This window comes from Lates calcarifer, linkage group LG15 (assembly GCF_001640805.2).
Source record: "Lates calcarifer isolate ASB-BC8 linkage group LG15, TLL_Latcal_v3, whole genome shotgun sequence".
NCBI lineage: Eukaryota > Metazoa > Chordata > Actinopteri > Centropomidae > Lates > Lates calcarifer.
This window is the reverse complement of record NC_066847.1, coordinates 24,283,910-24,309,697: the sequence shown is the minus strand read 5'-3', so window position 1 is coordinate 24,309,697 and position 25,788 is coordinate 24,283,910. Positions and strand designations below refer to the sequence as shown.

The window sequence follows — 25,788 nt, the reverse complement described above, 5'->3', positions numbered from 1 at the left end:
TCTATTATTATTTCCCTGTCCTCCTCTCTGTGTCTCCACAGCTGCTTCCTAACCTCTACCACCTAGGATCAGCTTCCAGAGAGGAGGTGGACAGCTCCTCAGTGGGGCCCATTCAGGAGAAACTGGAGTCTATGGCTGGAGAGGTGACTACTGTCATGGACCAACAACTGCAGGTAGGGTTATGACTTCAACAATTTTTAAATCATATTTTATTTTTGGCTAAAGACCTCAAATCTAATACTAAGAAGGGGTCATAGTTATAGATATGGAACATATATTGTTGTACATTATATACATATCATATATTATATGCATAGATGTATTTGTGCTTTACAGGGTTTGTTTGTTATAAAGAGAGCCCAAAATGGAAAATGGATGATGCCCAAAAACACAAAGTTAACCAACAGGCAATCTAAGAAAAAGTCTTTTATTAATTAGACACAAACTGAAGTATTTGCACAACCTACCCCATTTTCACTCCTTCCAGACTCTGCTGGAGTCCATGGTGGACACAGCAGAATCTCTGTGTCCCCATGTGATGAAGAGTAGTAATCTTCGTCCCGAGCTGATGAAGGCCAGCTCAGCCAAGATGGTCGTACCCAAGAGCTTTGTCACCAAAACCCTCCTGGAGCAGTCTGGGGTGGATATTATCAACAAGATCAGGTGTGTGTTTGAGGGTTACACAGACTTTCATGTATATGTACAGTACCAGTCAAAAGTTTGAACACACCCTCTCATTCAATGGATTTTCCTTTTTTTAGTTACTTTTTTAATTACTTAGCATTCTCTCTGACTGAGAAAATGCCAAGTGTGCAAAGCAGAAGGTGGCTAAAATATAAAAACATATTTTGGTTTGTTTCACACTTTTTTCTTAACTACATAATTCCATATGTGTTTCTTCATAGTTTTGATGCTTTCGATATTAAACTACCAACTAGAAAATAATAAAAAAAAATAAAGAAAAACCACTGAATGAGAAGGTGTGATCAAACTTTTGGTGTTGTTCATATAAATACTGGGTTTTGGTCTGTTGTGAACTTACTTCAGGCGTCCTCTTGGTCTTGCCTTGCCTTCTGACCATCACTCACTTTCTCTCTGTCAGTGAGGTGAAGCTGAGTCTAGCGTCCTTCCTGTCTGATCGCATCGTTGATGAGATTTTGGAGGCTCTTTCTGCTTCACAGCACACGCTGGTAAGATAACAATCATCAGAGCTTTCAAATGCTTTATCGATTCATTCATGGTGGCTGTCACTTTGATCCCTCTGAATTATCTATAACACATTTTCTACTACAACCACCTTTACTGAACTTTGTCAAATTCATAAGTAGTTCCATTTCTTCTTTTTCTCTAATCTCTTTTCTCTGTCTCCCTCAACTCCCCGCTTCTCATCCAATCTTATCTTCTTCTTCTCTGTTCATCTTCTTTCTTCATCACCTCTCCTCCATGTTTTATCTCTTCTTTCTCATCCTTCCAGGCAGACCATCTGGTGCGTCGAGGTCGCCCTTTGGTGCAGCAGGAGTCTGTGGATCTGGATGTCCCTGAGGAGAAGATTCCTAAACGGGCATCGACCGAAATATTAGAGGCTGAGAGGCTGGAGGATCTGGAGACGTGCATGGTAGGTCTGGGTGGGTGTGTGTACGTACAACATATTAGAAGCCCAGTCAGTTAGAGTAAGTTTTAACTGTCACTGATTTTTGTTTGGGAAGAACTGACACAAGCTGCCTTAATAAGGCTGTAAGCAAGTGTGGCTCAGTTTTATAATTCAGAAACTAGGTTTGTCATGCATTTCATAATCCTGGATTTACATTATAATGAATGAATTCAGATGCAACAGTTAGAATTGCACCTCTACTGGAGGTTAATATCAAACCAGACATTACCCTCTACTGCAGCCTGTAACAAGACCAAAGTGTTATGTTTCTAAAAATGATTAAATTCTACCACAGTTTTTGTGATAGAAGAAAAACAATAGGAAATCATTTATCATTAACAGGTACATGTAGGAGTTTTTTTTCCTGGTGAAAACTATGGGACATTTCTTTACTTACACCTTCACCTCCTTCTGTTCGAGTTTGTTTAACCTTTATGAATGTTGTATGGCTCTTGAGATGTGGGATGGTTCCTTTTAGCTTTAAATATTTAGCATTGTGTAGTTGACTACGTAGATACTTTTGCTGGCAGCAGAAAAGGAATAAGAATGCGATCCACCGTATGACAGTAAAGTGTGGTAAATGTAGGCTGGAGTCGAGAGACAGCTGCGTGTTCTTCCGTCTGTCCCCGTCTGTCCCTGTCTGGTGTCTTCTTAAATACACCTGCTGCTCCCTCTTTTTTTCATCCTTTATCCCTCTCTTCTACCTGCCTCTCCTCTCTCCTGTAAAAAGGCTAACCTTTAGAGTTCACAGCTGTTATGGCTGTCTCTTTCATCTTCCCTTTTTGTCTTCAGCCTTACTGTGTTGTCTTTCTTTCTCTTCAATCTTCTTTTCCTCTGTTCTTCCTTCTCTTTCTACCTTTGCTCCATGGAGACTTTGTGCTGCACCAGTGTAAGTAATCTTGGACTGTCCCTCTACTCTCCTTTCTGTCTTTCTTTAAATCTTACTGTGCTTTTGCTTTCCTCTCTCTCCTCACAGTTCTCTGTGCTGTAGTATTTTCTATAGCACAGAAAACTTCCTTAGATTTTTTAAATGTATCCAGCCACACTGCACCGCTCCTGTCCACTCAATGCATGGTGTCTGTCATCACCACCCAGTAAATGTGGATCACAGCACACACATCACAATATAATATTCAACATGTGTTAGGGTGCTACTGTGTTTACTATCCGCCAATGTTTGAAGACAATGGAATTAGTTGTATGTTCCTTCATTAGCCCTACAGCTGTCCTCATTCTTTCATTTTACTTTTTAGGATAATATATTCAGGAAAATAATGATGTGTCACTAATATGCCTTGTCAACCTTGTTTAAACATAACAAGTTCCTGTCTCGATATAGATGTCTATGCTGTTGTTAAGTGGCTCCCGTAGCTTTTACTGTTGGCATCTCAGATATTGTCTTGTTACTTAACTCAACACAGTCAGTGAACTTTTACTTAATAATTACTTAGTTATCTACATAGTTTTAATGGGTAGTGAATTCTATACATTTTTATAGAGTAAAGATCTTGTTGACTAAATAATGTCTGGTCTTAGTGTCAGTCTGTAACAGCCTATATATCAAACAAACAAACTCCCTAGTGGTAATCCAGGATCCAACAGCTACAGACTTAGTTGTACTGGTCTTTTATCATTTTTGTGACAAATACTGCTCATCTTTTTGTTCTCCAGGATATTACTTGTCTTTTTTTCCTGTATGTGAACACACATGCTCACATGGCTTATCACTCCTTCAATACTCATCCAGTCATCCACTGTAGAAATTACAGTTTCAGTATTTGTTCAGTTGCCACAAATGTCCACTTAACTATTTCCCTCTTCAGATGACTCCTAAATCCAAGAGGAAAAGCATCCACAGCAGAATGCTTCGGCCAGTGTCTCGTGCCTTTGGTAAGCAGTTTTTTTTTTTATTTCTTTACTTTTTTCTTTATAATATATATTATATGACATTTGGTCATATAAGAATCAAATAAGGGGTTAGGCTAGGGTGACTGGTTTTAATCAGTCTGTATTTGGTCTTTCAAATAATTCCTCAGTACTGATGCAACTTAGACTAGATGTCAGCACTCTTAAATATTCAAAACATATCTAATTACAAACCAACAGAGATGGAGTTTGACCTGGACAAGGCCCTGGAGGACGTGCCTATCCATGTGGAGGACACTTCAACTTCGTCTCAAACTCCACCTACCCCATCTCAGGTCCTGCCCAAACTGGAGCAACGTCCAGCAGGAACAATGGTAGAGCTGCCATCTGAGGAGGAAAAAAAGCTGCAGCACTTCACCAAACTACGACCCCGAAGGAACAAAAAAATACATTCCAGCAAAGTACCTGTGAGTAATGCTTTGCAGGGAAAAAATATATGATTATATGCAGTCACATTTTTCAAAAAAATGATAGCTGCACTTGATAAATTCAAATTCATATCTTGTCTCTACATGAAGTCTACAACATGACTGGACTGTATACCACTCACTCACATGCATGGAAGCAGTAGATCTGCTGTTTGTCAGTTGTCAGATTCTTTAACTTCCTCTTTCAGCAAATCAACAGTGCTCCATCTCAGGATGGGGAGCAGAACGGCCTCATGGGAAGGGTGGATGAGGGTGTAGACGATTTCTTCTCTAAAAAAGTCACCAAAATGGATTCCAAGTAAGGACTATGCTGTATCTGTGTATTTGATTATTTTCCAGTAATATGTGCTTGTTACTAATATTTATTGTTACTAATAATTATCTTTTAAGATTTATATACATTAAACATTTTAAATCTGTCTGTCTCTCTGTCTGCCTTTCTTTCATTCTCTTCTCAGACGTTCACTGAAGAGTTCAGAGTCTCAAGATGGAGAGAAAAAGAAGAGTAAAGGAGGATTCCTGAACCTCATCAAACGGTCCTCCAAATCTGACAAATCAGATAAATCTGACAAATCAGAAAAGTCAGAGAAAAACCAGGCAGCTCCTCTATCCTCTGGTACATCCTCGGCCTCTGGAATTTCAGTGCCAGCTTCTACCATCCCTGAGGAACCCTCCTCACCAAAGGTTGCAGTGAAGAGCCCAGCACCTGAGTCAAAGTCAAGGTATAGATGAGTTATTTTTCTGTTATAGAACAACAGATTACCTACTTAATACATCAGCCTGAATTCCAGTCTACCTTAGCTTCACAAATAAGTTCTGTGTCCACTTTAGAGATGCCTCCAGTCGCTCACAGCCCACAGACTACAGCAGCAGCTCAGACCGATCAGAAGAGCTGAGGACACCAGACTCCATAGACGAGCCTTGGGAGGGTTCAGATGGCAGGGGCAGTCCTCAGGGAGGGAGGCGGTACCCGGGAGTGCAGATGATGGGCAGTGGCCTCCTGGCAGAGATGAAGGCCAAGCAGGAGAGGAGAGCACACAAGGTGATTTTTACAGTACCAGACAAGAAGGGAAAAGGTGGGAAAGGTGGGAAACAGCAACATGTAGCGAAGGTTGTGTTGACTCACCACATCAAAATATATATCCTTTGGGGTTGCAACTAATCATTATTTTAATTATTGATTAATCTGCCACTTAATTATTGTAAAATATGCCCATCACAACTTTGCAAAGCTGAATGTGAGGTCTTTGGTCTAACCAAAAGTATAAATATGAAAAATTTGTAGTTTACAATGAACAAATGAAGCATAACAGAAGACCAACAAACGAGAGTGACAATAATAAACTACAATAATCGAAAAAATCTTAATGTAATATGTAAAATTTTTAAAAATAATTACATTTCTTGAAAAATGTAGTGGCTACCAAATGAAAACACCCTGGACTTAAGGCTAGACTTCCATCTGGTCACATTTCTATCAATTAATTTCAAAATAAGGTGACAATTAAAGATTAACTACAAAATAATGTAAAGATTTAATGTCAGTATTGAGACAAGCAGTGAGATACTGAGAGATGCTTGTTCAAATGAGGACACGTTGGATGTTTTACCAACAGCGCTGTAGGTGTTCAGTTTCCACTTGTCAAGACCGTTTTGTTCAACACTCACTAACCAAAGATTCTGGCTGGGAGAATATGAAAAATAAGAGGCACTGACACATGCAGACGCACAGGCACACACAGATGCCGAGAATGGTGTATCTCTTCAGGCTAGTCATTGTGCCTGTCAACATGTTGACATAAAAACACAAACAACCCTGATTTTCTGCCAGACGACAAGGTGGAGGAGGAGGAGGGAGGGAAAAGATGGAAGCATAAACTGCAAATGGACAGAATGAAGACAGAAACGAGGGCTGAGATGCAAATTCTCTGTCATGATTCACTGTGGGATGTAAATGTCATGGGAATATTTCACCTACTTCAAATTCCCAAATTCACCAGGATGCCTTAAACTAAAAATGCTCTTAGTTCCTACACCTCCTTTGTTCCCTTTCCTCAGTTCATTTCCTCAAAGGCATTAAAAAATTAGAAAGAGAATGTTTTATGGATGTTAAATAAATCATAGTGTGATTTAGCAGAATTAGTGGGACAGTACATGTCCCCAGAGATTAATAATGGCACAAGTGTGTGTTTCAGCATTTAAAATGTGAGTTGATATTGGCACCTGTAAGTCTTTGTTCACTAGATGTATAATTGGTGCATAACTAGTCACTGCACTGTAAACTGTATGTGTGCTTACAGTAAGAGGTTTATGGTGTTAGGGTTTTTAGGTTTAGGGTTTTTTCTGACCTTGTATCAGTGGCTCTAAAGCTTCTCTTGCCATCTGTTTGTTCTGGCTGGCTTCCAGTTGCAGGTAAAATGAAGAGAGCTTTTCAGGAGGCAGGTCATTAATACAAAGCTTGGGTGTGTTGGCTGTATCCTTTGCATTTTCAAACACAAAGGCGCCCTCTTCTGTTAAAATGTTGCTTAACAGTGTTACATTAGACTCAGTATCAGCACTGGACTAGAATATGGGCCTGATTCTGAAATATATATAAATTGACTGAAAAGTCTAAAAGGTGGTTTAGCATTATGTAATGTTTGTATAAGGGAAGGGGGTATTTGTATATACTAGGTTTCATGTTCCCTCTGGTCATATAATGGAGTAATCCAGTGTTCTGTCTTTGGGTTTCTTTCAGTCTTCCAGCCCTGATAGACCTGACAGCAATGCAACAGGTGAGCTCTTTAGCTGGATTTATTATGTAATTTCTATTTATTTACACTGTATTTAACTAGAGTAGACTTTTAAGATAAAATTAACTAGGGAAAAAAGGAAAGAGGAGCTACTTTAAATTCAAAATTAGACTGTTGATGGTTTATATAGGTCTTTTTTGGATCACAGTTTTAGATAAAAATTCAGTTTATGCATTGCCAGTTTGGCTTTTCATGTTTTTACTTCTGTGTTCATACAAGTGCACAAAAAAACATATGTATGACTTTCTTTTTATGTATTTCAGCAGCTAAGCCTCAGGCCCCAGCTTCAGAAACCAGGTCTCCCAGTGGTGCCATTAATAAACCAGACACTGGTTCTCCAGAAAAGACCCCACCGCGTGGTGAGAACAAGCCGGAACTGGCCACTCGTCTCAGAGCTACATCCTCCTCAAGTTCCCCTGGGGGTCCCGTAAGTCCCAAACCACCGGTGCCGCAGGGGGCAAAGCCTGCTCTTGGTGCCCGACCCACCATCCCACAGAAGCCCAGAACCACTAGTAGCAGCAGGAGCATAGGTACTGATCAATCTGTTAAGAATGCTATGTATGACAAATTTAATATGGCAGCCTTGTGCTACTGTGTTAACATTGTGTGATAAATGATAAAATGTGTGATTCAACATGTTTTTCCTTGTCATATCTCTAATAGATGAGAGCCCAGATTCCCCCTGCAGTGGCGGTGTGTCTCCTAAAACCACAGCTCTCCCTCCCACACTGAAGAGGGCCCTGTCAGAGAAAGAAGGCCAAACCAGTCTGCAGTCAGGAGGATCTGCAAACAAAACCACTCAGGAAGGTGGGTTGCAAAATCTCTCTGAGTATCTTCTTAGGTGTTATGTTAATAAATAAATAGATATTTGAGTGCATTGAAAGTGAAGTAAGCAGTTACTTTTTTCTGGCTTTCTCTTTCATCTAAAGCTTGTCCTTTGGCCAGAGCAGATTTCCCTCAGACAGACTGGTAGATGTTTGATGTCACTGTCAGAATCTGACAGTGTGTTGACTTCCCCTATGGTCTCATATATCTGCATAGTTCCCACGGAGGCTGACTGTTGCCTGTCAACATGTACAGTATGACAAACTTCAGACTGATAGATTGAGGTCACATCTCTCACTGAGTCCCACTGCCTTTCATTTATTATCTATTATGTAACAGACACCACGGCAGCTTGGTGACGTTTTTGTCTTTGCTCCTCTCTCTCTGATGGTTTTTTCTTGTCTCGTGTGTCCTCTCCTTTGGTCTCCCTTTCTTCTCTCTACCCTCCACCCTTCCCTTTTTTAGTGTGTGGTTTGGTGGAACCCTCTGGTGCCTGGCAGAGGTAATCATATCAGATACATGTTCACAAGCATAATTCTTCCTCTCGGGCACGTGAAAATGTACCTCTGAAACTAGTGGCTAGATGTTCTGTTGGTTGTTGGCTACAATAAACCACAAAAGAAGTATCAAAAATAATTAGTGCTGTTTTGTACCATTTATACTGATTGATACCGAAGAGGTTTAAAAGATAGAGGAACAGTTCCTGTTTACACCAATGTAATCTTACAACCTCTGTGCCAACCTCATTACAGAGTAAGTCAAAGGCCATTGGGTGGCAGTATACATGTTCAGCTGCTTCTACACATATTGGAGCAGGATCCCTTTTAAATAGGGACTCTATCCCAGCAGGCACCAGACAGAGAACATTGAAGTAGTGTGGCCAGACCACCAGTTCATCACAGGGATAACAACCTACTTCTTCTTAAAATTCATACTTTTGTCATACCTTTGTCTCCAAACTTCCTGACTAGATAGCATTTCTAGTCTAGATGAAAACTGAGGCATTTAAAAAAAAAAATTGATTCATAAAGTGAGAATCCAGGCTAAAATATTAACAGCGTTAGTCTGACCCCTGAGGTAAAAATTTCATCCTCATTCTACATTATTAAAAATGGTTAGTGCTACAAGTATACATATTTATATTTATATATCTGCTACAGTTTTAAATCATGCTATCCTTTGAACTTTTGCTGGCCTTTTTGGAGCTGTTTTTTGTCAGCAGACCCCACAGTATCAGAATACTTATTCAGTCTAGTGGGGGGAACTTCCTAAAACTACAACGTTAAAGTGGGACTGAGGTGCTTTACATCTCTCCCTGTTTTAGTTCATAGATTCCAACTGGCGGTAAGGCTGGCATTGAAAGATGAGCCACCTGTAGCAGCATGCTTAATAGCACTTAATCTCCCCCTTGTATTGCCAACACTTACTGTCATTTTAATCTTCTCTCTCTCTTGTTTTCAGGAAGGGTGGCGTCAGACTCTGTTCAGCGACCCAGCCCTCTCCGTACCAACTCTGAGGATCACGGCCCCTTCAAGACCAAGGACCAATCTCCAAACCCAGACAAGGACAAGGCAGCAGGCAAGAAGTCATCAGACTCTGGGGAGGAGGCAGACAAAGACTTTATTTTGATATGACCGAAACAAGTTTGCAACAAAAACCTGTTGACAAGCCTTGCCTGTTTTCCTTTAGGAAAGAGACTAATGGGAAATATAATCAAGATGTTTTCATCAATGTAAGCGGTTGTACCTGTACTGTAGGTCCTGTCTGACCACAAACTACACATCATGTTTGGTTTACAGGAAGACCTGCTGTCGTATCAGGTAACACACAGTTTCAAATTCAGTTTAATTTGATGAACTATGATGCCAGTGTTGATAGGTATTAACACTTCGGGGAAATATCCTCAATACATTTTTCAAGTCACATCAAGTCTTCTTGCAAACCAAACTGTGCTAAATTTCCTAAGAGCTTCCTTCTCATGAACACCCTTTTCTCTAGATCTGGTTTCAACCTACTCTCTGCTGTCAGGTGAGAATCTAATGTCTCTAAAACAAAAAACTTTTCAGGATCCAAAAGAATGGGTTATGGGATGATCCAGCTTATTCAGCCAGTGAGTGACAAAACCCGAAACGGAGTATAAATTTGTTAACCACTTAAAAAAAAAAAAAAAAAAAAAAAAAAAAGGACATGTTGCTTTCAGGAAATAGCAGACTTTTTGACCGGAAGAGAGAGAGAGAGAAAAACTGTTTACTATTATTTTGCAGTAGCTTGTCTCCCAGGGACCAAACACACAATAAAAATACCACTACCACTGTACTGTACTTGAACTTAAGCATAAAACCACTCCGGGACCCAATGGCATTCATTTCCTCAAATATATTTGTATGAATTTTTCTAGATGCTATTTTCAGTATGCGGAAGTTACTTTTCTCCGGACTGAATCCATTATGCAATTCATCTTTTTTTTTGTATTACAGGAAAATACAGGTTCAGCTGAGAATGTCAGCACAAAAATAAATCAGTAATACACATTTGATGTAGCTCGCCTGACAATAAAACTATGAGTTATTCAGAGGGGACTAAATGGACTCTTCACTGAAGGACTGAAGAATGGCTATAGACTATGTCAAACATCCCCAACTGGGACCCTAAGTTGTCTCGTGTGAGAGAGTCGGAGTGACCATATGAAGTGTTTGTGCTTTGAGAGGACTGTGGTACACTTTAACTCCACTGACGAGCAATCAATAAGGCTTCAGCACTGTTAACAAACACTAAACACTGTGGAAGCAACACATTCATTTTATTTTTACATTTAGCGGCTGAGGTCTTTTTGGTTTTATGCACTAACATATGATATTTATGAATATTCCCCTGATGTGCTGCTGGTCCAATGAAAGCAAAGAACTTACTAAAAGAGAAATCGCAAAGAGAATCTGCTTGAAGGTAACATGGGAGACGCAGTCATGAGTTTCCCATTTCAGTAGCTATTTTGAGCCAGATTTTGACACGAACCTCTTGTGTAAAAGCAAAACACTGAGGGAACTCCAGCCTGCAAACACTCTTCTTCCTCTAGATATTTTTTCCTTCAGAACTTTCAAATTCAGCTCACTTTCACTTTGTTCCGTGCAAGATAAGAGACTTCTTCAAACTCGGCATTGTAATCTCATTGCCTCTGTGATTGAGAATACAGTGCCTGAAGTGGAAGTGAACTGAGGGTAGCTGTACATTTACCACATGGACCTCTTGGCTATTCTGTATATACCATTTTAAGGACCTGAATGCTTCACAACAACAACAACAACAACAATACAGGTCTCAGGATGATTCCTCTCATTTTTCTCTGTCAAGAGCAACAAATGCCCTTTTCACACTGCTACACAGTCTGCAACTAGCCTCTCAAAAGGACCTTGGCAATTCTTAACTTAATTTACAACCTGTCATTCTTTTTGTTGATACAGAGTAAGACAATTTTCTTCATGCTGTATATGTAATTTTGGGCAGAAGTTTGGTCTGTCAAACTTTAAGTGTATACAGCAAACTCTACACATCTCCAAATGAAATGGATTTAAACTCCAGAATTTTGATTTTTTTGTTCTACATTTGACTGTTTGGTTTTTGTGTGCCAAGCTGTACAAAAGCATTAATTACAGATGTACAACACACACAGTGCAGCAGTTCTTATGCATCATCAGTGTGAAAGGGGCACAACTTGTGTTTTTATTGTACTGTACAAGAGTCAATTTCAAGTCTGGGCCCAAGGTCTTACTGGTGCACCTTCTCCTATGGTGTCTATCGATGTCTTTTTGTAGGGTTACGATAAGGTTTCAGCTTCTTTATCACTAATCATGGCTTCAAAATAACACTGTTCCTGCTGTATATAGTCAATCTGTACTTGATGTCAATGACTGCTTTGATTTTCAGTCTCTGTCCCAAAATCAAACATCACTTTTTGTGTGGAAGGTGTTCCAGGACACATGGCTGTATTCTGTTGGCATTTTCATCCATTGTCCTGATGCAAAGAAGGTATCTAGACACACTGTCCTCTACTGTTTTTGCTTCCTGTGTAGGATTTCAGAAGCTGGCTGTGTTTCTGTCAAGTTGTGTGAAAGATTAACGATGACTTGCTGTTCATTTCTGAAAAATGAGCATCCACTTCATTTCTGTTGGTGCACGGAGTGGACAAAGTGAAAATAACCAATAGCATTGAGTCTAGACTCCCGAGTCTACATGTGTGTGTGACTGCATGATGTGGCTGTGAGTTGTACTGTATGTATATATGTGCTTTCATACATGTAGGTGTATGCGTGTGTATATATGTATGTGTAATATATGCACATGTAATATACACACTGTGGTGTATTCACACGCCTATGTGACCACAGCAAATCCTATATTGTTTTGGTACTAAGTACACTACTATACTAGGGGTTTGTTTGTAACTTATTTGGAATAAAAAAGTGGCCGGTAATGTCTTGATCTTTTGTTGTTTTTCCTCTCACTTGTACATTGTGTTCATAAATGTAGAAATTAATTCTTTGTATGTATTAATTTGTTATTACATGTAATCAATTTAATGTTACTTTCATCCTATTTCAGAAAAGAAATAATGCAAAACAACCACTGGTTTTCTTGAGCTGGGTAAAAAATACCATTAATACTAATGACATTTGCTCGTTTTATCAGTCTTGATACATCATTTGTTCCATTTTGTCATGGATCAGTATGTTTCACTAAGTCGTTCTGCTGGTGTTGGACATTTCTTCATGCAAATATTGATTAAAATAATTTTACAGGCTTTAAAATCTCTTTATTGTCTCTTTTTTGTAACTTCTGCTGAGTTGAAGATCTGTTTTGCAGTGTAACAATACAGCCACCAGATGGCAAATACAATGCTTCAGTGCTCTCTCTCTCTCTCTCTCTCTCTTGCCCCCCCTCTCTCCCTCTCTCTCACTCACAGGAGAGGTGTGGTTTTTACTAAGTCAGAAAGAACATATGTCAACCAAGCAGGCAACTGAACAGTGCAATCACACCTCAGTCTTGTCTGTTTTGATGTGTGAAAGTTGACAGCTTACTTTGCTTCTCTTTACTACAATGGACAGTGCATTTGACAACCTAGATGCAGCTGGTTTCCTGGAAATCTGGCAATATTTCGATGCAGATGGTAAGGACAGTTAATTACATGTTAATGGTTTTTCTCCATAAATATCTATTTAACTTTTTAAGTCATCTCCTTCTCTTACCAGACATTGGAGAAAAAGACTGTTTGTGATAACAAATGTGGGAGTTTTGGTTGTAGCAACTAATTTAAGTTTCTAGTATGATGTTCAACACTGATGTCATTACAAAAAAAATCTGAAAATAACTGAGTTCTCACTCAGTATTTGAATTCTGAAGAAAACACCAACTCTGCACTGGTTTTACAACCCAACAACTTGTATAACTTGTTTTTTATTTGGACAGATAATGGCTACATCGAGGGAAAAGAGCTTGATGACTTTTTCCGCCACATGATGAAGAGACTGGGTCCACAGGTAAGTCAGCTTTGTTTAGATACTCTTACTCTTAATAACAGCTAAATGCAGCATGATACATCCGTGCGTGTCAAGGGCAACTGAACAGACATGAAGCCACTGATAAGAACATCAGTTTACTGTTTTCTCCATCCAGACAACAATAGACAAGGTTTTGATTAAGACCTAAACAAATAGAATAAACGTTTAACAAATTAGAAATTGCATTTTCTCTCTCCCTGTTAATCTGGTCCAGATTTGACAAGTCTTAAGTGTAGTGGTTTTTGCGATGTAACAACCCTTTTTTGAGTTTTCAAAAATATAGTAAATCTGAAACTGTGTTATTAAGAGTTATTGGGTTATGCTGGGTTTTAAGCCAAACCTGATTTTATTGTTGTCTGGATGGTGAAAACACAATGAAATCGCAGTTTGTTTTTTTCCCCTTAATAAATAGCCAACGTTTTCACAAGGGTCTGAAAGAGCATTAAGGCTCTAACACCCTTCCACAACAAATACATCAAAAAATGGACAATCAGTTGCTATATTGTATTGTTGTTGATACTGTTGCTGAAGATTCCTATAACTTACCTATTACCTATAACCTATAACTGCTGAATCAGAAGCTAAGTTAAGCATTATGTTTAGAGATCAGACTACTACAGTTGTGACATAATAGACTTGTCAATGTGATTCAAAAGAAAAACGGATTCAGATTATCCCTATAGTCAAGAGTTGTTGTTGTCCTCTAATTACAGAGCCTTAGATTAACATATATTTGAAAGGATGCTTCTACAGAGAGGAACTTGTTGGGCATCACGTGATCCCTATCTGTAACAACAACAGTTGTATGTTATTGAAAATGATGTCTTGAAAAGTGTGGGAACCCTGAACAAGAAACCAGCAGAGCGCTATAACAAACATAAATGGGCTGATAAAATAAAAATCTGTTTCTGTCAAAATGATGGAAAGAGGGAAGTGTGGAGAAAAAAAGGAACAGCTCATGACCCAAACCAAACCACCTCCTCTGTAAAACATGGCAGTAGTTCTGTTATGACTTGGGCATATATGGCTCCACTGGAACTAGCATTAACTAGATTTAACTGCTGACAGAAACAGCAGGATGAATGAAGATACATACAGAAGCATTCAGTGTGCTCAGATTCAGCCAAATCAATCCAAACTCAAGATAACCACCCTAAACACGGAGCCAAAGCAGGTGGAATATCCTTCAGCTCACTGAGGACCAGAGTACAGACTGAGAGACCCCACAACAAGCAGGAGCTGAAGGCAGCGGAAGTAAAGGCCTAGTGAGAGCATCACCAGGGAGGATACAAAGTGTCTGCTGATGTCTCTGGGTTAAAGATTTCAGGCACTCATGAACTGCAAAGGGTTTTTCCTCAAAATAATAATAAATAAAATTTCTCATGTTTAGATAAATGAGTCTGTGGGGAATGCAGCTTGTCAGAATTAAAGTTTAGCTTTTAGGAAATACAACTAGCTCTGGACACAGACTTTGCAGCACTTGTAGTCTTTGCTGTGTGGGCAGCTGAACCTCTATGCAGTTATCTGGATGGGTGGGGTGACTGTAAGGATGTTAGTCACAACACAATTAAAGAGCTCTGGTTCCTGTCAAACGAAAAGACCTTTACTTGGATACAAATTGACCTGGAAAAAACTGCACTAAAAAATACTGCACTCGTGTGTGTTTTTGTGTAAATGTGTGCATGCGCTAATGACACATTGTGTTTACTCAGCAATGTTGAATACTATTATGATGAACCCTCTCCCTGACTAGTTACAATGGAAAACCCAATAAGTGTACAGTGCAGCTACTTATACATGTTCTTGTGTGTGTGTGTGTGTGTGTGTGTGAAACTAATGATGCTGTACTTAAACAAACAGACCACCAACCATATGTCACTTAGTCTCTCTGATGTTTGCTTTTTCATCAATGTCCCTAGGATGAGTTCTGTTTGGTGTATTTTTCTTGAGCTACAAAAACCCTGCACAGTCATTCTGTTATTTCCTATGTAGCTGATGAAGCATTAGGTAACATAAATCACGTGGTGTCTTTCTGTCTATTTGCCCTAGTAATCAGTTAATTTTTTTCTACATGGACTAAACATTTTCAATTAGTTGCTCAAACGCAACTAAATGAATGTTCAGGTGCTACACTTTATCTTGGAGAATACAGAAGTTCATTAAGCAGTGGGGAAACAACATGCTTTTTGAATTAAGTGTGATCAATCCAGTCTTTTAATTCAGAAGTGTACATGCAGAATTTAAAAGCAACGGGAGAATACTGGAGCCAAACATGAGTGCCTGATAAGACAGATGAAAAGGTGATGCTGAAGATCAATACTTGTCTGTCTGTAATGAGCAAGAGCCCGGCACCTTGTAGTCTGCAGACTGTGTACTCTGCACTGCATGAAACGATGATTCAGACAGCAGATCACAGATCAAATGGTTTCTATAGTTACAGTATGGTCATTGCAGAGTTTGAAGAGAGAAACTGGATGATTAACTGCTAAATATATTTTAAGATAACTCTAGCAGCTGGAAATATTCTTGTCTTCAGTTGCTTCAAGCTCTTGTTGAGAAACAACTGGTGTACACAGGAAAAGAAAATAAGATTCTTAACTCAGATAATCTTGCTTCAGACTGTCTCTGTCTTTCAGATGGTGTCTCTCTGTTAATCTATAGTTATAATCTGCTAGAATATGTCTGCAATGTCCTTACATGCATCACATTTCATGAGTAAATGTAGTGGTGGTATGGACTGATGGTAGTGTAGACTAAACAGGTAAACTACAACATCAGATAGGTTTCATTTATTTCATTGAGGAAACTGCAGTGAATTACTTGCTGTGGGCAAAGGTGGGTAAGTCATAGACTGATATGCTTGATAGATGAAAAGAACAGGATCATGACACTGCAACACAAATCTCTCTTCTTAGATGACAACTCTTGAATGCAAATGTTTGAGGTTTACTCCATCATACTCTCTCTTCTGTGTATTAGAAAGGCTGAGTAGGCCAAGGACGAACCAGACTCAGCTACAGAAACGCTTTAGGAACATTTTTCCAGGGTTTGAAAAGCAAACCTTGAGAAGAAAATGGCAGCTCAAATGAGTATCCATGGTGACGTCGCTTAAAATAACAGTGACTCAGCCAGTGAAGTATTTGTCAGTGAAGTATTGCACATATGTGTCCAGTTTAATACGCATAGTAGCTTTGTAATTACGGCTTTGGGGCATGAAGATCAATACTGCATCTTAATCTATTGTGTCTCCACAGGAAAAGGTGACTGAGGAACAAGTTCAGAGGCTGAAGCAGAGGTTTATGTCCGCCTATGATGCCACTGCTGATGGGAGACTACAGATTCAGGAGGTATAACGTGATTTTATGAGTCTAAAATAACTTCTTAATTCACTCTATAGTCTACTTTATAGTGAGTAAAAGTGAATTTACTCCTCTGTCCTCTCTCTCTCTCTCTCTCTCTCTCTCTCTCAGACTCTCTATTCCTCCTATGCCCCTCTTTTTAACTATTACCCCTCCCTCTGCATCCACTACATCTCCTCTTCATCTTTTATTTATCTTGTGTCTATGACAATGACACAGCTTGTACCTTATTCAAGAAAATCTCATTTACTGGACTGCTCAGGGTCACACTCAGCCATCCTCTTGTAGTGGGGAGACAGTGAGAGGAGGAGCACTCAAACCATTTATCTAAATCAAATACCTAACAGTCTACTGCATGTAAATAAGTGTGAATAAAAATCTAATTTGAATGGCACAATTCCTCTAAATGAGAAAAAGCCTAATGATCCTTTTGGATTGTTGAGTGGGACTTTGAAAGTTCTGAAACAAATAGCTGGTTATTGATGAAGGTCGAGTCTGAAATGACTTTTTGATTGAGTCAATTCTTTTAAATTAAGTAAAACTTGACTGACAACTAAACAGGCTGTGGCCATTTCCCAGAAATTTCAAGCCATATTTTGATGCCACTACTTTCTCAGTCTCTACTGTGCAACTGGTGCAGCTCCTGACACAGCCCCTGTGTTTCATCAGAGCAATGAGGTGCTTTTTCTTTATTCTGAAAAAACACTTTTACCCATTCATTAGGCCAATCTCTTAATGCACTGCACCCACAGGCCCCTAAACTCTGGCTTTTACTCATAAAGCTGGAAGAAAATCAATACATGTATGCAGTAAGTGGCCTGTTAAGGACAGTGATTTACTGAGGCTAATGTGGAGACAGTGTGGTCAAAGCTCTTTGTAGCTTTGTTTGAAGCTACACACCCTGTTAAATAGGGATGCACCATCCCACTTTTTCTCTCCCGCTACTGATTTAACTGACTTAATAATAATAAATAATTGGCCCTGATTCTGATCCAGCGAATGAGGTGAGTGCCTCCCTACTGCCAAGAGTAAGAATTTAGGTTCACGTAGCGAATATACACTCAGTCACTAGTTGTTTACTAGACACACCTAGCTAAAACTAATGCAGTCTAATACAATGATTAATGTATATATGTTGAGTGTGTCTCAACTGACCAGCTTTTGCAATGTCTCATGCTATTTTCTCCTGTGCTGTTGCTTCTGTCTTATGGCACTGATGAGGAAGTGAGTGAGCCTGTGTGAAGCCACAGTATCCTGCCTGATAGCTGCATGAAGTTCAGTATCACATGACTGATCTGTTGCTACACAGTGTTTGCTTAGAACCAGACAAGAAATATAAGATGATATCTGAGTCGTAACTACCACTCACTATTGCATTTCTTTAACATATCTCATAGTAATAATCAGAGGTAGGAAATCTTCTCTCTTACAGAATTTTGCAACACAGCAGTCCTGGATCTTGCAGGGACTGAAGGACACAGTCAGTGGGTGGATGTTTGATGAAATGAGGGTTTTATCTGCCATCCACAGTATTCTATAAAGTCTGAGCAGCTACACTGTGCTGGTGTATGCTGTCATTTTACAACAATGAGGTGACACTGTGTACTGTGCGTAGGCTACTTTGTGTGCACTGTGAGTGCTCTTTACTGCTTTTCTCATTGTTTGGGTTTTGAACTTTTGTTCTGACAAAAGAAGCAATTTCACTAATTCCCGCATTTTTTAGAATACACAATTATCTTAAAAATATATATCAACAGATGGTTAGATGATAAATCAGTTCTACTTATTAATACATGAGACATGTGGCAATGGCAAGACCTTTTTTAAAAGTGGGTTTAATCCTTGAATGTCTGGCTCATCTGTAGTTGGCATCACTACTGGTGCATTGCGCTTGTTCTCTGTGCTGTACTTCAGCTTTGTGACCCAACTGGCTGCAGTACCATCTTGTATTTTAATTAGACTGGTGATATTGGCCAGTTTAATCTGCTAATGGAGGGCTGATATTGTTAAAGAAGGGCAGACAAGAAGAGGGCAACATGAGTTGGACAGGAGCCAGGAGGATCTGGTGTATGGATGCTTCATCCAAATGAAAGTAGAACATGAATTCCTACTAGTGCCTGTTCATGCAGATAGCTTGTGGAGGTTTTGAGACACAGTCCAGTATTTGAACAGTTACACATTTCTTGTTCTTCAGGCTCTGCGCTTCAGTACATTCAATTTGACATACCCTGGTTACTACATTAATTTCTCAGCTTTAATTTGACTTGGTTTACATCACCATAGAAAGCACTGTGTGAAAGGTAGTGTTTTTAACACATTATGCCCAAATTGCAAGAGTTGAAAAGTAATTGGACACTTGGCTGCTGAATGATTCTATTGCAGCTGTGTGTCATTTCAGTGTTAGTTCATGCACAAAAGAGCTCCATTTAGACTGACGCTGAGTTGTCTGTCAATACAAGGAGTGAAGAGGCAGCCGTGCAAGTGAAGAAGATGACATTGAGGCTAAGGAAAAGAGAGTATCAGTAGTAGTTGGTTTGCCAAAATCAACAGTTGGGTACACAAAAAACAAGGCGAGGACAAGCAAACTTGAAAATGACAAAGATGTTTTCTTTGTCAATGAGCAAAAAAAGACTTCATGACCATAACACCTCAGAGGATTCTCCACAAGATGCACAATACTAGTAAGCCTCAAAAGCAGAAAGGCACAGACTTGGCACTTTAATGTAGTATACTTTATCTTATTTCAAATTTAGTGTGCTAAAGCACTGAGCCAGAGGAACAAAACAGTTTAACTATCCTGATACTTATCGTCTGGACTGTATCTGCGGCTGAGGCTCCAATAGAACTGACTTCAGATCTGATCAAGATTGACAGACCAAGCCAGATTAGACTGAAAGTTTGTAGATGGAAAGCCTCATAGAACATCATCATTCAATCCGTGTTCTGTTTTCCAGTTGGCCAATATGATCCTCCCTGAAGATGAGAACTTCCTGTTAATTTTCCGCAGAGAAGCTACTCTGGACAACAGTGTTGATTTCATGAAGGTAAGATCGCAGAGCACCATATCTCTGAGGGGCAAAAGGAACAGAAATTACTATAATTATTTAAATTCCAATTTGCCACTGTCCATAAATGACAAGTATCAGGATATAAACCCACGTACCAGTTTATCACATTTTTAAGCTAAAAAGCAACTAAGAATTTCAGCAAAATTTCAGTAGTTGATCAATTTTGTTCCAATATAATGGAAAATAGGAAGAGTAGATTATTACTAAGAAAATTATAATGACAGGTAAACAACACTTTCCAACATTTCCCTGCCTAATTGCTAAAACCAGATCCACCAGCGACAGGTCAACAGGGCAGAGGAGAATGTAACTTGGAGTTGCACACAGGCCAAGTATGAGGAAGTCTTCCAGCAAACAATAAATAGTAAACTTATTCATTCAGGGAGCCTGAGCTTTAGACTGGAACCAGTGCACAGTTTGACTTTTCAGTGTGGTTTAAGTAGTGGTGATAACACTCACTGCTCATTTTTAACTTTGACAACAACTTAGTTTAATATTTCACCAGTGAACCCAGTACTCATTGTAAATGCCACTATATAAATAGAGTGACACAAGTGGCTATAATTATTTTACGGTTTCATATTAAATTAGCTGTACTCCTGCCACATTACACTGCATGCAACCATTTGCTAATTTGCCCTCTCCTGCAGATATGGAGGAAGTATGATGTTGACTGCAGTGGCTACATATCAGCTCAGGAGCTCAAGGTGAGGTTGTTAACATGAACAAAATGCACACCACAGAACCAATTACACACCTCCCCTCTGTTCAAGGAAAAACTTGCAGTCATGGCAATGGCAGAAAATAACTGCAACCTTTGGCGATTATTTCATGTTCAGTCATTGACTGTGATGTTTGCCCCTTTTTCAGCTTCTACCTTATTTCTTTAGAATAAAGATTTTTGGCTTACTGATAGGGGGAAATCATTTCATGATTTTGACCAATGTTAATTTTACTGTCAAATCCTGTTTTTTGGACCCAGCTCTTTCTCCCTAAATGATCTACACACATGAAGTACCTTTTATTTTTATTTCTAATTTATTATTCAATGGATTTGAATGCTTGGCTGCTTGTAAGAAATACTCTTGTTCCTCAGGCTTTCCTGAAAGACCTGTTTCAACAGCACCACAAGGAAGTGTCATCTGATAAGATGGATGAATACACTGATGCAATGGTAGTAGTACAATCGACTCACTCACACTCACTCACACTCACTCACACACAGAGCATGGATCATGATTTTCTTATTTTCAAATAGTTTAAAAAATCAGAAAATGAAAAAAAAAATGTTCTGAAGAAAACCAACAATTGTTCAAAGTGACTTGTGATATTATTTTCTTGAGATCCTGTGTTCCACTGCAGCTGTCAAAAGACAGATTAGTACAGAAACCAGACAATATATCTAATTAACCATCTCCCTGAGTTACTTCTGTGGAAACTCCTAGCCTCAGACAGCACACTCCTACTATTTTATAGAATTCAATTTAGATAAGATTGATTCATGATCAAAGTCAGATCGAATTATGAGTCGGCTCTAGAGTCACAGGTGGTGTGAGGAAATAACCAACAACAGGACAGAGAAAGAGATTCACAGCAGCTTAAGTTATTTTCATGCCTCTCAATACATCCTCTTTTTCTTGCAGATGAAAATCTTTGACAAAAACAAGGACGGCCGCTTGGATTTGAACGACCTGGCCAGGTATTTATCAAAGAGCAGGATGAATATCTTAGAAGTCCCTGCAATGTTAAAATAACTGTGACCTGTGAAGTGTTGAACTTTATGGCCACTGCCAGATGTTTTGATAGCCATTTATCATCTACCTTGTAGCATTACTTAGTATTACTGCAGAACCACATCACTAAACTCTGACTGTTAAGAGTCAATGCACCAACCTGTGGTGAATTTTGAAAGGAATGTACATGAAAACATGGCTGAACAATCAGTGTTTTAGGTCTTATACTCTATCTTAAATTTCCCACAACAGAAAGGAGGTGACAGTCTCACCACAAGGAATATTCTTCTGTTTGATTACTCAAGCACTCCTTGTAAAGTATATATTTCTTCTTCAAATAGGATCTTGGCTTTAGAGGAGAATTTCCTGCTCCAGTTCAAGATGGATGTAAGTGCGCTGTTTATCTTGTTCATTAACATTTTTGTCAGATGAAAACATGAGGTAAAATCATGATGCAACAGGTTAATAAGTTATCTTCTATTACTGTTTTTAAAATCGAACTTCTCTCCTCCCATGTTGATTCTTCACAATTTCTCTCCTCTTTCTCTAAGGCCTGTAGTAAGGAGGAGAGGAAGAGAGACTTTGAGAAGATCTTCAACCATTATGATGTTGTAAGTACAGTAATAAACCGCGAGACAAATGAGGCCTGCCATTTCACACATACATGCAGGCCTAAGCATCAGGAAATTCAGGACAACTCAGTTGAAAACATAGGTACAATGGTTGGTCCTCAGTAACATACAGTGATCTACTCGCCATTGGGTGTACCAGGAAAAATCCTGGTGAACCACAACATCAGTGGGCTGGTGAACCATCCAAAAAAAATCCATTACGTTACACCTTGTCTGTCTCTTCTCCAGCCCTCTCTGCGTGCCTAACAGTCAGGGTGCACATGAGTGTATGCTGCATGACTGTTCCAGGACTGGGCTCACTGGCAAATCACACACATAATACATAATCAGATATGCATATGTAATCAACCCCCTCCAGGTCCCAGTCACCCAGCTTGACAACTTTTCTGCCAGAAACCCTGTCGCTGCTACTTAATGTTCCTCATTCCAAATTAACTGACACTCCAAAATTTGCATAATGTATGGCAGTGTGCATAAGAGGTCTCAGAACAGCAACCATGAATCTAATTAGTTCCCTTACCTCTAATGTAACATAATAGAATAAAGCACCCATTATGCTGTCAAGTCACTCTCTGGGATGATTATTAATCACAGTGCAGAGCCAGATAGAAGTCAGTAATTCCTATTAGGACTTCCTGATAAGTTTCTCCAATCATATTTATGACCTTGTCCATAATCTCAAGCGTGCATAAGTTAATGGTCTTTCTGAAACATTTTTATCCTATCTCCAAAGCTTTTTATTTTCAGAGAAGCTTTGTGAGAAGTGTTCTGTGGTTACTGTTGTCAGTTATTGTCTCGCAAACTATTAGCTGGGGTCTAAAGTAGTTTTCTATAAGTAACAGCTCAGTTAATAGTGTAACTTTGATATATCCATCTCCATCACTGACACATTTTCATCAGTTTGTCAGGTCACACCCATCTCGGTTGACAGTGGCAATACAGACTGTTTAAAACACAGCCAGTGTCAGTGACATGTTTCACACCATGGCTACATTTCCAAGTATTTCAATTAACAGCGCAGCAAGTGACACTGTTTTCACATTTCAGTTTAACACAGCATGCTTTCACACTATATCTTCTGCTCCTGGAGAGGGTGAATATATACAAGAAGGTACAGGTTACAGATTCAGGAGCTGTAAGGTGCCCCTCCATTTCCTCTATGCACTGCATTGTGGGAGAGTAGTGTGCATCAAAACTGACTGTATTAATATGAATACTGTATGCTTTTAGTGCATTTTATTTTGTAATTTTTCTAGCATGAACACACTACATACAAAAAACCTGCATGGGATCAGTGTGTTGCACAAATCATCTCAGTGGAATGTAAATTCTGGGAAGTAATTAGTACTTTTTTTTGTCTTTTTCTTTGTTTTTTTTCTTTTCCTTTTATCCTTGTTCAGAGTAAGACAGGGGCACTGGAGGGTCCTGAGGTGGACGGCTTTGTCAAAGACATGATGGGGCTGGTCAGGGTAAGAGTACCTTGTTCCAATAGTGTTCTGTAATGATCATGCTTTTTCATGGTCCAATAACAGTGTTATTTAGTGACAATGTTCCTATTAAGAGTCCTATAAATGCTAATACTAGAACGTAACAGTTAGAAACAACTTCATTAAAAGCTAAAAAGCATTTGTGCTGCTTACAAATGCCATATTTACAATAAAATGCCTTCTCCTCCCTCCTCTCTCCTCTCCAGCCCAGTATCACAGGTCCTGAGCTGGACAAGCTGCGAGCAGTTCTACTGCGTCACTGTGACGTCAACAAGGACGGAAAGATCCAGAGAAATGAGCTAGCTCTGTGTCTGGGAGTCAAGCCTAATCCTTAGTTAATGATCTGTATGATACTGTATTATGAAACACTGACTCTGTATTTGTTGTATAGTCAATAATTGTAGAATGCCGTGTTTTGATCCAAAACAGGTAATTTAAGGTCAATATTCATAAAGTGTTATTTTATCCTGAATATGATAGAAACACAATTGGACAGTGTGTACTATGACTTCAAGTTGTGCATGTGTTGGGGCCAAAAGAAGATAATGAGTTGTGAATATTTTTGTTGTTTTGTTTTTTTTTTATGTCTGGTGCTGTAAGAATTATAGTATATTAATCAGTTTGTCTGTCAGTGAACATGTCAGCGTAGCTTTTGAAAACATAGAATGTTTTTCATTGTAATATTAGGTTTTTATGCTTTTAGTTTGTAGCTGGAGTATGTTGGCCATTACTGATGTTTGGCCAATAGCATGTTTCTCTGCCAAAAAACATACAGAATGCTGTTAATTGTTATTCTAAAATAATGGGCTGTTGAGAAAATAAAAATACGATGACAAGTACTGACCATGTTCCACATTCTTTTTACTACTGTAATGTACTGAACTACTTTTCTAAATACATTTATAATTTAAACTTATATTAATTAGGTTAACTTACTTTTTAATTTACTGAATGAGGAAAGCAACATTTTGATCTGCTGATAAAATAGAAATAAACAGTTTAATCTTCATTAAAAAAAAAAAGTTAATATTGTATCATTTAAAAATCTTTAAAATAATCCTGGATGATGAACTACTATCAATATATTCAAAATGCTGATAAGCTGCTGCAGTACCTAGTATTTACTGTACTGTATCACTACTAAACATAAATACACTGAGACACTGATAGCCTTTATAATGCTTTTACAAAAAGCATTTCCCAAAACTCATTTTCATCATGCTGTAAATGAGGTATGTTCGAATGTAAGGAATTAATTTTAATAAACTTGTTCTTTGGATTTCACATTCATCATGCAGTGACTCATTAACTATCATGTTTTTGCATTAATGCAAAAAATTTTTTTCAAGAAATAGTGAAGGATGATGAATGTCCAGCCAAATTCCTAAGATCCTTTTCAATATACCTCTGAAATAGGTGAGTCAGCAGGAGAGAGGGACGGTATTCTTTATACCAACTTGTTACACAGAGTTAAAATATAACGTAATACAATTTTGTTGGTTGAACATTATCATAGATGCATCAAAAAGAAATTAACTTTCACATCTCATAAAGAAAAAGAAAAACAACAGTCCTGCAAACTACAGACGTAGATGAGATGAGATGTGATGTAGAGTTTAGCTTAGACCTAAACTGAACAGTTTTATATCTACAAGATACACTGTAACGCAGGTCACTGTGACCCTTCTCCTGTGAGATGCAACGAGCTGACAGGGCGAGTCTTTGTTTGCTAAGTAGGAGACAGACAGTGGAAACCAACATGGTTAAGTAGCTGGAAACCCCTCAGGCCACTAAAATGGAGCTAATGGTGTGGACCTAAAAGCTTTACTCTGCCTCAGATTGCCCTTTGTGGCCTAACAAAGCTGTGGTGAGTGTTCCGATAGCATCCTTTTCTCAGTCTGTATGCGTGTTTGTGTGTGTTCACTAAACAGAGGGGCATGGATGCAAACATTGAAAAAGCAACTTTAGATCGCGTGTTTATATACAGAAAGTAGATATACTTGCGTGAGTGTTTGCATGTGCATACTGTGTTGTACAGTTGTACAGTTAAGGGCTTATGATTGTGTGTATTTGTTTGACAGAGCAGCTGCCACACAGCTGCTGCAAAACAAACAGTTTCCCATTTAGGCTGAAAGCTTTGCTGCTCATTGTATCACAGGCCTCATTTACACTGGATGTTTAACAGTTATTGTGGTGCAGTAGCAGGGAATTTCAATGAAATACTATCTGATAATGTTCATCATCAGTTATTGATTAAGGTGAAGCGCTTTAATGGATGCTGAATGAATGAACAGCCTGTGGTAATACATTAATGCAGTTAGAAAAATGACAGCTG

The 25,788-nt window shown here is 38.8% G+C and overlaps 2 protein-coding genes and 1 long non-coding RNA gene across 5 annotated transcripts in view; 2 read left to right on the top strand and 1 right to left on the bottom strand.

The window, feature by feature from the left end:
- Positions 1-12,424, top strand: part of LOC108889349 (F-actin-uncapping protein LRRC16A) — a 65,357-nt gene extending 52,933 nt beyond the window's left edge. The window contains exons 26-39 of one of the 3 annotated variants that reach the window (XM_051075975.1): positions 42-173; positions 488-663; positions 1,103-1,190; positions 1,475-1,615; positions 3,475-3,541; positions 3,758-3,984; positions 4,194-4,303; positions 4,464-4,727; positions 4,837-5,047; positions 6,743-6,779; positions 7,061-7,327; positions 7,461-7,604; positions 8,088-8,124; positions 9,084-12,424. In XM_051075975.1, the coding sequence (XP_050931932.1) occupies positions 42-173; positions 488-663; positions 1,103-1,190; positions 1,475-1,615; positions 3,475-3,541; positions 3,758-3,984; positions 4,194-4,303; positions 4,464-4,727; positions 4,837-5,047; positions 6,743-6,779; positions 7,061-7,327; positions 7,461-7,604; positions 8,088-8,124; positions 9,084-9,138 (1,956 nt within the window). In that variant the 3' untranslated portion in view covers positions 9,139-12,424. The remainder of the gene's footprint in view (positions 1-41; positions 174-487; positions 664-1,102; positions 1,191-1,474; positions 1,616-3,474; positions 3,542-3,757; positions 3,985-4,193; positions 4,304-4,463; positions 4,728-4,836; positions 5,048-6,742; positions 6,780-7,060; positions 7,328-7,460; positions 7,605-8,087; positions 8,125-9,083) is intronic. The other 2 variants (XM_051075974.1, XM_051075973.1) reach the window with 2 other exon arrangements.
- Positions 4,628-25,788, bottom strand: part of LOC108889382 (uncharacterized) — a 29,936-nt gene continuing 8,775 nt past the window's right edge. Inside the window, exons 2-4 of the long non-coding RNA XR_001961970.2 lie at positions 9,050-9,218; positions 4,802-5,005; positions 4,628-4,711 (exon numbers count right to left, since the gene is read on the bottom strand). This is a non-coding gene — a long non-coding RNA (uncharacterized LOC108889382). The remainder of the gene's footprint in view (positions 4,712-4,801; positions 5,006-9,049; positions 9,219-25,788) is intronic.
- Positions 12,599-24,293, top strand: LOC108889373 (secretagogin). Its single transcript, XM_018685800.2, has 11 exons — positions 12,599-12,783; positions 13,083-13,153; positions 16,429-16,521; positions 19,488-19,577; positions 20,252-20,308; positions 20,698-20,775; positions 21,245-21,300; positions 21,676-21,721; positions 21,886-21,945; positions 23,367-23,435; positions 23,660-24,293. The coding sequence occupies exons 1-11, from the start codon at positions 12,714-12,716 to the stop codon at positions 23,786-23,788; spliced, it is 819 nt and encodes a 272-aa protein (XP_018541316.1). The 5' UTR covers positions 12,599-12,713; the 3' UTR covers positions 23,789-24,293.

Excerpts from the sequence above, each read along its gene's own strand:
- LOC108889373 (XM_018685800.2), top strand. The coding sequence starts at position 12,714 with ATGGACAGTGCATTTGACAACCTAGATGCAGCTGGTTTCCTGGAAATC. Across the intron at positions 20,309-20,697 it reads TATCAGCTCAGGAGCTCAAG|GCTTTCCTGAAAGACCTGTT; the intron begins GTGAGGTTGTTA and ends CTTGTTCCTCAG. Across the intron at positions 20,776-21,244 it reads ATGAATACACTGATGCAATG|ATGAAAATCTTTGACAAAAA; the intron begins GTAGTAGTACAA and ends TTTTTCTTGCAG.